The sequence below is a fragment of the Sapajus apella genome, unplaced genomic scaffold (genome assembly GCF_009761245.1).
Source record: "Sapajus apella isolate SASKATOON/1434 unplaced genomic scaffold, GSC_monkey_1.0 scaffold57, whole genome shotgun sequence".
Classification (NCBI taxonomy): domain Eukaryota; kingdom Metazoa; phylum Chordata; class Mammalia; order Primates; family Cebidae; genus Sapajus; species Sapajus apella.
The window spans coordinates 85,844-101,941 of NW_022436997.1; the positions used below are offsets into that span (position 1 = coordinate 85,844).

Genomic DNA, 16,098 nt, shown 5'->3' on the forward strand with positions numbered 1-16,098 from the left:
GGGATTGGGTCTGCTGAGAGAGATTTTTTTCTCTGGTTTGCAAGGGGGGTGGGGGACGGGGTGTATTAAGTCTGTTTAGCACCCAATATGGGAAATACTTCTAGTAAGCCCGGAACAGGAAGTAAGGCAGGAACAAGTGAGATGTGATCCAGTTTCTCCCAATAGTCCATTAGGACACATGCTGAAGTACTGGAAAGAGAATGAAAGGACCAAACATAAGAAAAAGCAACTGATAATCAAATATTGTTGCTTTCTTTGGCCCCAGGAGCCAATCTTAAAACCTGCCATTTTCTGGCCAAAATTCAGCTCAGATGAAGCCTGGGTCTGCTAGCTCTTAATAATGTATGTTAACAACAAGAGTTCAATGTCCTCAGAGGAAATAAGTATGCCCTATGCTGGCAGCCAGGGCCTGTGTCTCTGGACCCCTTTAAAGACTTAAAACAAGAAATAGATGTGGCCAAGAAGTTAGAAAGAGAAAGCAACCGATGGGACACTTTAAATCATCTCCCCCCATTTCTAATGCCTAGTGCACCTACCACATGGCCACAAGCAGAAGTCCTGCCTCCCCCACTGCAGGCGGAAGTCTCGCCTACCCCACCACAGGTGGTTGCTCTGCTTTTACCCTTTTTTCAAGCTATCATCTCACGGTTGTTCATGTCTTGAACAATCTCCAATTACCAGAAGAAATAGCTGTCGTACATGTCCCTGGACATCAACATGATTTTTTGTTTGAAAGCTGGGGAAACAACCTTGCAGACCAGGTGACCCAGAAAGGCAGCTGTGGCCACTGAGCCAATCTAACTCCCTGCCTTCTTTCTCCTAAAATAGTTCCTATTTTCTCTTCTGTTGAGAAGGAGAAACTGACAGAAATTGGAGCTAACAAAAATGCAGATGGGAAATGGATTCTTCTGGACCAGAGGGTGGTGCTCTCCAAGCCCCTTAGGAGACAATCCTTATCTGATCTGTACCAGGGAACACACACTGGGGCCCTCAGGCTTTGTTTGATGCAGTTCTTACTATGGATGTACTGTAATTTATACTCTGGCCAAGCAGGTCACAGATGGCTGCTTCATCTGCAAGAAAACAAATAAGCAGGCTTTGAAGAAATTACCTCTGGGTGGAAGAACTCCGGGGTTAAGGCCACTCCAAACTATACAAGTGGGTTACACTGATATGCCACCAGTAGGCTGATAAAGATACTTGTTGGTGATAGTTAATCATCTCACTCATTGAGTAGAAGCTATTCCTTTCTTGAAAGCTACTGCTAATAATGTAGTAAAGGCCTTAGTTAAGCATGCTGTACCCAGATTTGGATTGATAAATAACATTGACTCAGCCAGTGGAACTCACTTTACCACAGATATCATTAAGAAATTGGCCCAGACATTAGACATAGATTGGGAATGTCATATTCCTTGGCATCTTTCCACCTCAGGGAGAGTAGAAAGAATGAATTAGACAGTTAAAAATCATTTAATTTTAGAAACTTAGTTACCGTGGACCAAATGCCTTCCTGTTGCTTTATTTAGGATCAGGATGGCTCCCCTGAAAGACATAAATTTATCTCCATATGAGATGCTATATGGACTGCATTACTTACATTCCTCAGCTGATATTCCTACATTTGAAACCAAAGATCAGTTTCTTAGAAATTATATCCTTGGCCTGTCTTCTACCCTCTCCTGTCTTAAAACCAGAGGTCTTTTAGCACAGGCGCCACCTTTGGAATTTCCAGTACACCAGTGTTGGCTTAGAGATCACGTCTTCGTTAAAGGATGAAAGGAGGGAAGCTTGAGCCAGCTTGGGAAGGACCCTGACTTGTGCTGCTGACCTTTGAGACTGCTGTCTGCACTGCCGAGAAGGGATGGGCCCACCATACTTGAGTAAAGAATGCATCCACTCCCTCAGGTTTCTGGGCAGTTGTTCCCAGACTGAGCCCTACCAAGTTAAAATTAAGAAAAATTTGATGTATTTCTACTTAATATTTTTCTTTCCTTCCTTTTGCTCCTCCTCATTTTATCATTAATATACCTAGATCAGATTCCCTCAAGTTATAACCTTTGATACTTGCCTAGTAATGTCTTGTGGAAACGTTACATAGTCAAAGACAGTTAACTTCCTCAGAGAAATACTTACGCCGTGGCCCCCTAACCAGTTTGGCAGTTCCCAGTCCTCATCGATGGGACAAGTTACAGCCCAGGTGTTGATTCCTTGTCCCTACTGACTGGCAGCCGTGCAATGGCTGGGACAACGTCTTATACAATACCCAATATAGTGGCTGGACCTCTGCAGGAGGAATTTGTACTGATCTCAGATCTAGCCTCTACTTCACTAAAGGGACCTCTACCTCTGATTGCAAAATTTACCAATGTAACCCTATCCTCATTTCTATCATTATTTCTACAATTATGGATAGCAAACCTGTTATAAATTGCCTATATGGCATTGGGGCAAATGTAGACCGGAAAGATATCCTGTAGGTATGTTTTAAATATACCTTCTCTCTCTTCCTCCTTCCCCTTCTCCAATCCTAGCCATTTCAGCCTTAGATCGAACATCAGCTGTTCCAATTATTCCCACCCCTAATGATAAAACAAAGGTATTGGTACTGCAGATACACGATCTGAAACAAACCTTAGCTATTGAGACAGAGTATCAAGATGCAAATGCCTGGTTAGAATGGATTAAATATTCTATCTGCGTGCTAAATAAAAGCGACTATTAGTGCACATGGCAGGCCAGAGGCCCAGATTGTCCCCTTCCCACTGAAGTGGTCCTTTCACCAGACAGACCTGGAATGCATGATAGCTCTCTTTCAAGATTCTACTGCCTGGAACCATGGACTTTGCCAAACTGTCTCTCTCTGTTGTATCCTGAGGTCTAACACTCTGCAGGGTCAGCCCCCAGAGGTCATTCAACCTCCATCTTCCCAGGTAGGGTTCGCTTTGTGTCTCTCATGGCAGGAGAAGGAGAACTCAATATTCCTTGGAAATTTCACAGGATGCAGTGAAGTGGGATACTTTCGAGAGCTAACCCATCAGTCTTCCATCAGCCATCCCTGAGCAGATGTATGGTGGTATTGTGGGTGACCCTTACTGGACACTCTGTCAAATCACTGGAGTGGTACTTGCACTCTAGTCCAATTGGCTGTCCCTTTTACTTTGGCATTTCATCAAGCAAAGATAGAGGGAACCCACCAATGACATACATGAGGAGCCCCATGTGGGTTCTTTGATTCTCATGTGTACTTAGTTGCAATTGGGGTCCCAAGAGGAGTTCAAAATGAATTTATGGCCAGAGATTAGATAGCTGCTGGATTTGAATCAGCACTCTTCTGGTGGGTGACAATAAATAAAAACATAGATTGGTATATTATAATCAACAACGATTTGTTAACTATACCAAGGATGCTGTTAAGGGAATTGCAGAGCAGTGGGAAATGACGTGGGAAAACAGGATTGCTCTTGACATGATGTTAGCTGAAAAGGATGGTGTTTGCGTAATAATTAAGACCCAATGCTGTGCTTTCATTCCAAATAACAGCTCCAGGTGGAAGTAACACGAGAGCCTTACAGGGACTTATGGCCCTAACTAATGAACTAGCCAAGATACCAGAATAAAAAAACCCATTTCAAACTGGCTAGAGAACTGGTTCGGCAAATGGAAGGACACTTTGGCATCAGTATTAAGTTTACTACTTCTTGTAGGATGTTGTGTTATACCCTGTGTTCAGAGACTTGTGAAAAGTCTTATTAATACTACCCTCGCTAACCTATCTCCAACTCCCCCTCCACCCTATCCAGAGAAATTACTTTTGTTGGAAATCCAAGCCAAACAGCGAAGCAAGGGCCTATTAATAAATTTGAAGAAGAATTATGAAATAAAAAGGAGGGAATTGTGAGATACGGGAAAGCTCTTCAAAGTTTATATCTTAAACTACATTACAAGGAGTTACAGTCTGTTCCTCTATGGCCATTATCTGCTATTAGCATAAACGTATACCCATGTATATATATTCTCTAAATCAGCTACCTTGACTCGCTCTGGCATGTCTGAACAGAACTGGGTAAGCTCCAAACCCTGGTGCATGCCATTCTGTATTTGGAAACCCTCCTGGCCTTCTCCTGAGTAGCTTCCTCTTCTTCCCTGTCTTCTTTACCTCTTATCTATTCAGGAAACTTTCAATTTTTTAGCCAATTGGGTTAAGCATGGAATGTGAGGCTCTGTTCTGGCCAGTGGAAACTGGACAGAGCAGTAGGGCGATTGCTTCAGGTTATGAAAGTCATAAATGTCCCTGTCTCCTTTGTTCAGGTGTGTTCTCGTGGCAAGACTTGCCAGTGAGTTACACCCTTTCTGCAGAAAGTGAACTAGCCTTACTGAGCAACCCATTGGCTGGATGTGGATTCTTCTCAATGTTATAAACCTGTTTCCAACACCTAAATAATTTGGATAGTAACCAATAGGGCTAAGTCTAGGATATAGGATTGTTATATTCTGGTCTAGTTAAGTTTAAAATTAATAAAGAGGAAAAAAAGGCCTATAGATTTAGAGCAGTCATAGCTATTATATCATACCAGTAGCCTACTCATTTAGTAACTATAAATGAAGCTGAGTATAATTTGGAATTGATAAAATTATGCTAAAATTCATAACATTGTGGCATTATTTTATTTACTGTTGCTGTATAATATAGTATTCCAAAATGTAGTGATGTAAAGCAGGTATTTTATTATGCTTATGAATACTCTGGGTCAGGAATTTGGAAGGGCAGTGTATAGGTGGCTTGTTTCTTATTCCAAGATGTCTGGGGTCTTAGCTGAGAAGACCTTACCTTGAGATGCACTTGGCTGGAAGCCCAGATCACTTGGAGGCATCTTCCCTGACATATCTGGCAGCTATGCCACCTGATGACTTGGACTTAGCTTGGCTGTTGGCTGGAATACCCTTACGTGGCTTTTTCATGTGGTCTAATTCGGGCTTCTTGTGCTTATTTATTTATTTATTGTCATTTTGTTTTGTTTTTTTTTTCCATTTTGTGGAGAACGGGGTTTCGCTGTATTGCCCAGGCAGGTCTCCAACTCATGGTCTCAAGCTGTCCTCCCGCCTCTGCCTCCCTAAGAGCTGGGATTACATGTGTGAGCCATAGCACCTGGTTAATTTGGGCTTCTTTGTAGCATGAGAGCTAGGTTCCAAGAATGAGTGTCCCCACAGAGCAAGGAAGATGTATGTGGTATTTCTATGGTTCAGCCTTGGAGCTATATAGTGTCACTTAAACTGTACACTGTTGGTTGATGGTATTATAAAAGGCCATTCAGATTCAAAGGGAGGGTGATAAAGACCCCACTACTCAATTGGAAGTATGTCAAGTGTACATAAAAAGGAGGACATAATGGGAGATAATGTGGTTATATTTGGAAAATAGAATCTACATTATGAAGGGTTGTTGAAAAAGGAAAAGGTTTGAATAAAGCCATATTTAATTCATGCCCTAAGTCATGGTCTTTTTTTTCTTTTGTTTTCTCTTAACCTAAAGGCATTCATGGAATCTCTGAAGAATTGGGTTTCCTGATTTCCAAATTGTAGACAGTGGGGAGAAAATAAACTGCAAAACCTGCATACTTTACTTTGCATCCTGCACTCTCTCTCATGGTTTATGTTAAAATGACCATTTAGCTAACAAATTTACTGTATGGAAAGTTTACTATGCTTTTGGCTGCTGTTCTATCATAAAATTGACTTACCTAAAAACTGTCAATGTTAATACAAATTAGATTTTTACTAAAACATATGCACTAGCTTTTTGTTGCTGTAAGTTCCTGGAGGCTATTTTGTTGCTGTAAGTTCCTGGAGGCTATAGTATAATGACACAGATCCATTATTCTATAAATGCAGGGTGGTTATTTGGGATCATAATCTGGATTGAAAATTTGACAGCAAATAAATGCTAGGTAAAGTAAAAGATACATCAGAAAAATTAAAGGCACAGCAAGAATATGTCTATTATGATATAAAATACTAACATTAAGCTGCAAATTCTACAAATCGTACATATATGTTGCATATGTGCAACACGTAAGTACAATTTAATATAAAAGTACATGTGGAACATACATGTATAACATGACTCTAGAACCATTCTAGGTTAAGGTTCATGGTTTTTGGGAACTTTTCAGAATAAGTTGACTCCGCTCATCCAGACAGGGCCTCAAATACCGACATTTCTCCTGGTGAATTCACAGAGGTTCTTGTGCCCAGCTTTACAGGTATAGACACCTGCTGCTTTTGGCAAGCTAAGAGTGACTCGGTCTTTAGGGAGATTTAGTTAATCAGGTTTATCAGAATAAAGCAGGAAACACAACTGTTGGGGAGATAATTTATCCACCCCTTCCATTCCTTTTTTGCTGTTTTCATATTTCCTCCCTGTGTTAGAAATCCTGCCTTTCAGTGCCATCACTTTAACTTTCACAGTATTTTTAAGGAAATTACAAGAAGAAAATACAGCATACTATTTTATATTTACCGCTTACTTACTGTTGTGATTTTCATTCCCAAAGATCCGGTTTTGAATTTATATGTTTTTAAATAATTCTGGTAATTTTGTTTTATATTTCTTGTAATGTATGTCTGCTGTCAACAAATTTTTTTTTTTTTCTTTGAGACGGAGTCTTGCTCTGTCACCCAGGTTGGAGTGCAGTGACATGATCTTGGCTCACTGTAACCTCCACCTCCTGAATTCAAGTGATTCTCTTGCCTTAGCCTCCCGAGTAACTAGGACTGTAGGCGCGTGCCACCACGCCCAGCTAGTTTTTTGTATTTTTGGTAGAGACAGGGTTTTACCATGTTAGGATGGTCTCGATCTCCTGACCTTGTTAGCTGCCTGCCTTGGCCTCCCAGAGTGCTGGGATTACAGGCGTGAGCCACTGCACCTGGCCCAACAAATTCTTAAATCCTCTGTTTATCTGCAAAGTTATTCTTCCATTCTGCTTTTGATATTGAATTTTCAGTTGACAGTTTATTTTTTCACCACTTTAAAGATACCTTCTGGCCTGTATTGCTTCTGATGAGAAGTAGGCTTTTATTTGTGTTGCCGTTCCCTTGTTTCTTTGGTCTCTGGTTGCTTTCAAGATTTTATAGTTGTTGGTTTTTAGTGGTTTGATTATGATGTGACTAGGTAGTTTTCTTTGTATTATTTTACATGGAGTTTGATTGTAAATCCTTTCTCTCCATCAAAGGTAGGATTATGATTCATTATTTCTGCAAGTATTTTTCCTTTTTTAATGCCTCATTTGCACTCTCTTCTTTTGGTACTCCATTTGTACTTATGTTAGACCTTTTGAGGTTTCTGGCTCAGCAGACTGGGTGCTCATGCCATTAATTAAGATTAAAATGCAGGATGTTCACTTGTAATCTTAAAATACAGTTTATTACATTTGACAGTTAAGAGATCATTGGTGACCTTAGCCGTAGATACTGAAAACTGGAGTCCGAACAAGAAAGAAAGGGTTGAGGAGTGAATAGGAATGGAAGAAATGCAGAGACTTATGTTTCTGTGTTTGATGCTCCATAATTATGTTTATAATCCAACGTTTTATTTTACTTTTTAGCCTTCATTATAAACGGCGTCCTCTCTTCCCTCCTTTTTATAGTGTCCTGAAAAAACATAAACCATTTTATGACATGATTTCTAGGAGGATAATTGCTATAATAAACTGCCTGTGCTTAAATAAAAGAATATTTTAATAGGATTAATATTTGTCTGACTTGGTATGACTTACGGTTGAACCTCTCTGACATTGGATATTCAAGTGGCAACTTGTTTATGTTCATGTAGCAGGAAAACTGTGGGCAATAGTACATAGAAGGACCATTTTGCCTTTTCTTTTCTTTTTTTGGAGATAGGGTCGTACTCTGTCACCCAGGCTGGAGTGCAATGTTGCAGTCTCAGATCACTGCAGCCTCCGCCTCCTAGGTCCAAGCGATTCTCCTCCCTCAGCCTCTGGAGTAGCTGGGATTACAAGCATGCACTACCACGCTGGGCTAATTTTGTATTTTTAGCAGAGACGGGGGTCCCTCCATGTTGGTCAGGCTGGTCTCAAACTCCTGACCTCAGGTGATCCACCTGCCTTGGCCTCCTGAAGTGCTGGGATTACAGTCAGGAGCCACCGCCTGGCCTGCATTAGTATTTTAGAATAAAGGAATAAAGAATGGTTACTTAGTTAACATTAAAGAAGCCCCTTTGTAGTGATTTTACTCATGATCCCAAGATGAATGTAGTTTAGTACTTCTAACTACAAATTTCAGAATTTGGCAGGCACTTTTTAAGAAATGCCTGGTTATTGCAGGTGGTTGTAGCATTGGATTTGTTATTGAAATATTATCTTTCTTTTTTTTTTTCTTCCCAGTTCAAAGCAGTATTCAGCGATTTCAAGAGAAGTTTTTTATTTTCGCTTTGACACCTCAACAAGTTAGAGAGATATGCATATCCAGGTAAGAGGAATGTTGGAATGTATTTCTCATGAATATTGGTTTATTCACCTGTAGGGCTGCCATAACAAAATTTCACAGACTGGACAGTGTAAACAACACTTTATTTCTCAAAATTCTCAAGGCTTCTGTCCAAGATCAAGGTGTTGGAAGGCTTGATTTGTCCTGAAGCCTTTCTCCTTGGCTCACACGTCTCAGCTGGCCTTTTCTCTGTGCATCCCTGGTGTCTTGCTCTTCTTGTAAGGACACAGTCATATTGGACCAGGGACCTACTGTGTGCCCTTATTTACCTTTAATTTACTCCTTAAAGGCCCTTTCTCCAAATATAATCACATTGGGGGTTAGGTCTTCAATGTGTGAGTTTGGGGGATACACCACTCAGTCCATAACAGTTGATCTGCCTCTCTTATGAAAGGGTAGTATACTTTGAATAAACTCAGCCAAATATTTAGTTAATACTGTTTATTAGAACAAATTGTTAGCCTTTGAATAAAACCTCAGAATATCTTTGTTAAATGTGTGCTCTGAATGAAGAGACCCCCCAAACAGGCTTTGTGTGAGCAACATGGCTATTTATTCGCCTGGGTGTGGGCAGGCTGAGTCTGAAATGAGAGTAAGCACAGGGTGGTGGGATAGGAGTTGGTGTTTATAGGTTTGGGGTAGGCAGTGGAAAGTTACCGAAGTTACACTTCAGGGCAGTTTTTGCAAGCTGGGAGGGAGGGGGTCATAGGCTCTGGAGTCAGGAGGTTGACCAAGGTCGGTCACAAAGTCCAGTTGCTTTATCAGTTGAGGCAGAATTAAGGAACAATTGAAGAATGTCTCAAAGTTAATTAGGCACTGCAGGGGTTGATCATTTCTTCTCCTTTTGTGGTTTTCCAGTTAATTCAGACTTCCTAGTTCTAGGAACTCATCTGAAGTGTACGTGCAGTTCACAGAGGTTACCATGCTGTCCATGGCACAGTCAACTAGCCTAAAAGATCTTACATTCCTGTCTTTTTATATTTGTAATACAAAGAAAAAAGAAATGAAGCGTGAAGGTCAGTGGCATATTAGGAAGGCTGGCACAGACTGGTGATGGGGCGATGTTTCTCAGGGCTTTTTTGAGTGGGATTGGGGGCAGCACGGAAACATAAAAATGGGAAAGAATTTAGACTGCCAAGAGATTTTAGGGCAAAGGTTGATATTGTGGGGTTGTTAAAAGGAGCATTTTGTTGTATTGACTGATTGGTTATAGCTTGGATGCAATTTTGTAGGAATTGAGAGGTTAGTCGGAAAAGGCAAGGTCCGAATAAGAGAAGGAGAAAAATGGGTATAAAGGGTCCTGCTAATGGAAGGAGCCATGATATCCAGTTAGAGAGTGGCCAGCTTGGTTGAGAATAATTATTTGCCTGATTATCAAACTTTTGGGCTCTGTCTTTCAGTTTTTTGATGGCATCATATATGAGGCCAGACTGGTTTACATAAAAACAACATTCTTTGTTTAGGAATAGGCAAAGACCTCCTTTTTCAGCAGTTAGTAAATCAAGACCTCTGCAGCTTTAGAGGACAACTGCAGTTAGGGAATTTACTTGAGCCTTAAGAAGGGATAGTGATTGAGTTATTTCTGCAATGCTAGCACAGAAATCATTAGAGAGGCTACAGAAGGTGACAATTGAAGTGGTAAGGCCTGCTGTGCCTTTGCTGAGTGCAGTAGTAATTTCTAACCCTACAAGTAAGGGGATCAATGGAATGACCCACTTGTGTCGGGACCACAAGGGGAACAGGGAGGCTTTCGTCTCTGTTGGCAAACTGAATTTTGGGAACAAGGAAAACTAGGGTAGAAGTGCCTATCCAGTTGGTAGGAAGGCAGATGCAAAAAGAAGAACCACAGAGGAAAAAAAAGTCCTTGGCTTAGGCAGAACTGGAAGTGTAAACTGAAAAGATGAGAAAGTAATCTGTGGGGGGTGGTTGGAGTCTTTTACCCAGATACCAAAGGAACCAGCAAGGGCTGTGGCTGTTAAAGGTTGTAGTGGGGTTTAGTGGGGTAACTGTGTGGAGAGAGCTTTTGTTTTCATGATGTATGAGGAAGTGTGTGGTATCTATAAGTAACCACTCAAACAGAGACTTTCTGAGGTGTGGTATAAGTAGGGGTGACTGCGTTAAATAGTAGTGGTGTTAGGAAAAAGATACCTAATGAAAGTAGAAGGTATGTTAGGTTTATATTGGGTTACTCTTCCACTTCAGGGATACGGGTGAGTTTAAGAGAAGTGGGGGAGAGTACTTGCTACTTCCAGGAGGATGTGGAGGAGTCAGGCTGATTGTCTGATGGACACAGCTTTATCCTGGAATGATGGACTCACTGGGGAGGGTCTTGTAGACGGACAGTGGTTGGGGTGCTGTAGACTACCAGGAAGGGTGCTGTCCATTGAGGTTGCAGAGACTAAGGGATTAGGCTTTTAACTAGGACTGACCTTCTGGTTAGGGTGTTTTCATATGGCCAGGTATCTGGAGTGGGTAAGAGGAAATTAGCAGCCTGGTGGATTTCTTGGCTGGCCTGTTAGAGGACTGGAAGATAGTCACCAAGAGGACTGGTGTCTGGAATAAGGTTAGGCCCAAGCAGAAAGGTGCAGCCATTTAGGAGTTCAAAGGGGCTATACCCTGTGAGTTTTTAGGAGTGGCTTGAATCCTGAGTCCTCTGCAGTGGATAACTCCAGCCTTGGCTGGGAGGATAGTGGCCCTAAGGAGGACCTTTACTGGGGGCATTGGTAATAGAGGAGTCTTGTGTAGTGAGAAAACCTCTTTCTGCCCATATGGCAGCATGGTGGTGTAGGATGTGGAAGGTATATTTAGAGTCAGTATAAATATTAACATGTAGTCCTTTGGCAAGAGTAAGAGCATGGGTTAGGGCAATTAGTTTAGCTTGCGTGGAGGGGAGAAGTGTGACAGCTTTGATAGATGAGTGGGATACAACAGCATAACCCAGCTTTGGCCAGTGCCAACCGACTGGGCTTTGAAGAACTGCTGTCAATAAACCATGTGTGGTCTGGGTCTGGAATAGGAAAAAGAGAAATATGGGGAAATGGGGAGGATTCTATATGGATTAGGGAGATGCAGTCATGGGGTTTAGGGTTTGTGTTAGGTATTAAGTGAGAGGCTTGGTTGAAGTCAGGTGTGAGAGCAATGGTTACCGTGGGGGTTTCAATAAAGAGTGCATAAAGCTGGAGAAGGCGAGGGGCTGAAAGTAAGTATGTGAGGTGTGAAAAGGTAACTAAATTTTGGAGGTTGTGAGAGGTACAGAGAGTAAGTGGGGGGTAACCTGTACTTTTAAGGTACTCTGGGAGTATTACAGCTGTTGTGTGTAAACATGACAGCCAGCCTAGGACTGTGAGGACAAGAAGGCGACTGGTTGTGAGCCTGGCTTTTGTGTAAGAACCCCTGCTGCGCAGCCTTTTACTTCTGCTATGCAAAGGGAAAAGGGTTGGGAGGCATTGGGGAGTGCTAGTGGAGGGACCATTTCCAGGGCCTTTTTTTAACAAACGAAAGGAAAGAATGGGGGAAGGATTTAGGGTCTATGGGCTCAGCTAAGTTCCCTTTTGTAAGTTTATAAAGTGGTTTGGCTAGTAGGGCAAAACCTGGTATCCAGAAGCAAAAGTGTTTTGAGAAAGGATTTGACTAAAGTAATGAGGGCTATCTTGGAAACTTTGGGGAAGAACAGTCCAAGTTAACTGCTGGGACTGGTGGATGTCGGGGTCAGTCCAAATAAAGGTGAAATGAGGCTGAGATGAGGGGTATAAGAGAATGGTAAAAAGGGCATCTTTCAGGTCAAGAATAGTGAGTTGTGGAAGTGGATATGGAAAATAGGAAGGTATAGGGGTTTGATACAACTGGGTGGATGGGAAGCACAATCTGATGAATGAGACGGAGGGCTTGGGCTAATCTGTAGGATTTGTCTGGTTTTTGGACAGGTGGAATAGGGAAATTGTAAGGATAGTTTGTAGGAATTAAAAGGTCATGTTGTAAAAGACAGATGATAACAGGCTTTAGGCCTTTTAAAGCCTGTTGTAAGATGGGGTACTGGTGCTGGGTGGAATAACGGTGGTTAGGTTTTAAGTGGATGATGAGAGGTGAGTGACTTCTAGCAAGGGATGGGAGGTGGTGTCCTGCACCCATGAATAAGGGGACACAAGCAGGGGAGCTATTGAGGGAGGTATGGGATCAGGGAGGAGGGCGGCAATGAGGTGCGGCTGTAGCCCAGGAATAGTTAAGGAGGCAGACAATTTTGCTAGGATATTTTGGCCTAACGGGGGAACTGGACAAGTGGGGACGATTCGGAAAGCATGTGGAAAGGACTACTGGCCTAATTGACACCAGACTTGAGGAGTTTTGAGAGGCCTGGAAACCTTGCTGTCAATTCCCACAATAGTTAAGTAGGCCAAGGAGACATGTCCTTGAAAAGAAGACAGCGTGGAGCAGGTGGCTCCCACATTGATTAAGAAGAGGACGGCCGGACTTACCCTCTACCATAAGAGTTAACCTAAGCTCAGCATCCATGATGGTCCAGGGGGCCTCCGAGATGTTCAGGCAGTGTTAGTCTTCAGCTGCCAAGCCGAGGAGATCTGGGAAAGATTCAGTCCAGGAGCTTTGCATTGGAGTTCCAGGAGCTGTGGGAGCAGCAACGTGAGTTGGACAGTCCAACTTCCAGTGGGGGGCCTGCACAGATGGGGCAAGGCTTAGGAGGAATCCCAGGCTGCGGGCATTCCTTGGCCCAGTGGCCAGGTTTCTGACACTTGAAGCAAGGTCCGGGAGGGGTGGCTGGACACTGCAGTCTGGTCGCTTTGAAGTCTTTGTGAGGCAGTGGTAAGGCTGAGGTTTGTCTTAAGGCAGAGGCAAGCATCTGTAGTTCTGAGATATGCTGCCACCGGTCAACTTATTCCTTATTGAGAACCATGAAGGCGAGATTGATTACTTCCTGTTGTGGGGTTTGAGGGTCGTATTTTAATTTCTGTAGCTTATTTAATGTCAGGGGCTGATTGGATGATAAAATGCATGTTAAACATTCTTCAGGGGGGAGAGTAGAGAAGTAAGGATGACATTTAGGTCACTTCAGGTGAGATTATAGGACTGGGTTAAGTATTTGGACAACCTGATGAAAAGGAGCCTAACCATTGGCTGATTTGGGAAAGGTTGGATAAAGAGAAAGGAATGTGCACACTTACTATGCCTTTGGATTCAGCCACCTTAGCTTCCTGAGTACGATGAGACTCATTGAAGTGAGAATTGATGGGCGGAGTGGAGGAATTAGCTGCAGAACTAAACTGCAAGCAAGATGGAGTATGAGGTGGGGAAGTGACAGCAGGAGCATAAGGAAGTGGGTTTTGGGCCAAGGAAGAGGAAGAGGAAGGAAGCTCTGGGGAGAGATTAGGGCCTGGATTAAGGTCTGGATTAGACAGGCGGGGAGGAGAAAGGTCAGATGAGTTGAGGGACAAGAAGGATTCTGAGTTAACTGGCAGAGGCAGGAGGGGCGGACAGAAGGGAGAGAAGGAAAATTTGGGACAGGTTGCATTGAGAGCAGAGAGTAGGGAGGGTTTGAAGTGTAAAAAAATGCCTGGATGTAGGGAATTTCAGACCATTTTCTCATTTTATGACAGAAGTCATCTAGATCCTGCAGGATAGAAAAATCGAAGGTATCATTCTCGGGCCATTTAGAACTATTGTCCAGTTTATATTGTGGCTAACCAGTATTGCAGAAGAAAATAAGACTCTTCGGTTTTATGTCAGGCGATAGCCAGAGAGGTTTGAGGTTTTTTAGAATGCAGGCTAAGGGAGAGGAGGGAGAATGGCAGGCGGGAGGTTGCCCATAGTTTAAGAAGAGTGGTGGAGGCAGGAAAAGTGTGCGACCAAGAAGCTTAGCAGGTGTCCCAGACTAAACCTTGGTCTGTACCTGGGGTGAATCAGTCAAAGGGGGTGTCCCCCTCGTTGATCCGTCACCCTCGAGTGTGAATGAATGACCAGAGCAGATGTCTCCACAGTGATCAGTCACTGAGGGAAGACTGTCTTCCTGGTTCCATGACCTATGTAGGATTTTTTCCAGTCATGAACCTCACAGAAAGTCCTGTCTTTCTTATCTCTGCTGAAAGGGAGAGGAAAATGAAACTGAAAGGAGATGAAGGTAGCGAGAAGATGACAGGTAGCGAGAAGGGCTAAGGAAGAGTTAATGCAAACTGCTTACCTGATGTGAAGATGGTGAGTGGGTCTGTGGGCTGCCTGATGAGCCTAGGTCATAGGTAGGTCTCTTCATGGAGAGAGCACAAGGAGAACAGGGACAGGGGGTTTGGTCTCCCAAAGGAGTTCCCATCCCAGATTTTGGCACCAAATGTTAAACTCGTGCTCTGGGTGTGGGTGGGCTGAGTCTGACAAAGAGTCAGTGCAGGGCGGTAGGGTAGGAGTTGGTTTTATAGGTTTGGGGTAGGCAGTGGAAAGTTACAGTTCAGGCAGTTTTTGCAAGCTGGGAGCGAGTCGTAGGGTATGGAGTCACGAGGTTGACCAAGGTTGGTTACAAAGTCCAGTTGCCTTAATCAGTTGAGGTGGAATTAAGGAACAATAGAAGAATGTCTCAAAGTTAATTAGGCACTGGGGGGGTTGATCATTTCTTCTCCTTTTGTGGTTTTCCAGTTACTTCAGACTTTCTAGTTCCAGGAACTCATCTGGAGTGTACGTGCAGGTTACAGAGGTTACCTCCAACTGGGACAGTGAAGAAGAAAAAAATAATAAACGGAGGTTACCATGCTGTCCATGGTGCGGTCAGTTGGCCTGAAAGATAATTTTTTTTAAAGGAAAAACTTATTCCAGGGCTGGCCATGGTGGCTCATGCCTGTAATCCTAGCACTTTGGGAGGTGACAGGATCACTTGAACCCAGGAGTTTACACCAGCCTGGGCAACGTGGCAAAACCCTGTCTCTACAAGAAATAAAAAATGAGTCTTACCTACTCAGGAAGCTGAGGTGGGAGAATCACTTGAGCCTGGGAGGCCGAGGCTGCAGTGAGCTGTGATCGTATTGCAGCACTGCAGACTGGGCGACAGAGTGAGACCCTGTCTCAAAAAAAAAAAAAGTTGTTCCAGGTAAAGCAATATAAAAAGAATTTATAATAACAGCCCAAAGATAGGGTGTCCATTAGCATGCCAAACTGGGGCATTTTTGAGAGAGAAAGTAAACATTACTAATAATTATTCTGGGATATGAACATAAACTGAGGCAGTTTTGGGGAAAGAGAGCTGTATAGTCATCCTGACCAAAAAATTAGTAGAAATTTGAAAACAATTATGAAAAGTATTGGTAGACCATTTGTAAAGAGTAGTTGAACTAAGAGATGTAAGAAGAAAGGAAACCTGTAGCATACAACTTTCCAATTAAAAATATTTAAAAAGAAGTCCGGTTGTGGTGGCTCATACCTGTAATCTCAGCACTTTGGGAGGCTTGAGGTGGGTGGATCACCGGAGTTCAGGAGTTCCAGACCAACCTGGTCAATGTGGTGAAACCCCATCTCTACTAAAAGTATAAAACAATTAGCCAGGCATGGTGAGGAATTGAGTACATTAGAGACCTTTACTTCCTTTTCAACTATTCATTAGAACAC

The 16,098-nt window shown here is 42.8% G+C and overlaps 1 protein-coding gene across 9 annotated transcripts in view; it reads left to right on the forward strand.

The window, feature by feature from the left end:
* PIAS2 (protein inhibitor of activated STAT 2) overlaps positions 1–16,098 on the forward strand; it is a 170,338-nt gene that overhangs the window by 43,930 nt on the left and 110,310 nt on the right. For all 9 annotated transcript variants that reach the window (XR_004258857.1, XM_032245231.1, XM_032245229.1 and 6 more), the window contains one exon: positions 8,403–8,487. Coding sequence is in view for 8 of the 9 variants with exons in the window: in XM_032245231.1 (XP_032101122.1) it covers positions 8,403–8,487 (85 nt within the window). In the remaining variant the exon portion in view is untranslated. The remainder of the gene's footprint in view (positions 1–8,402; positions 8,488–16,098) is intronic.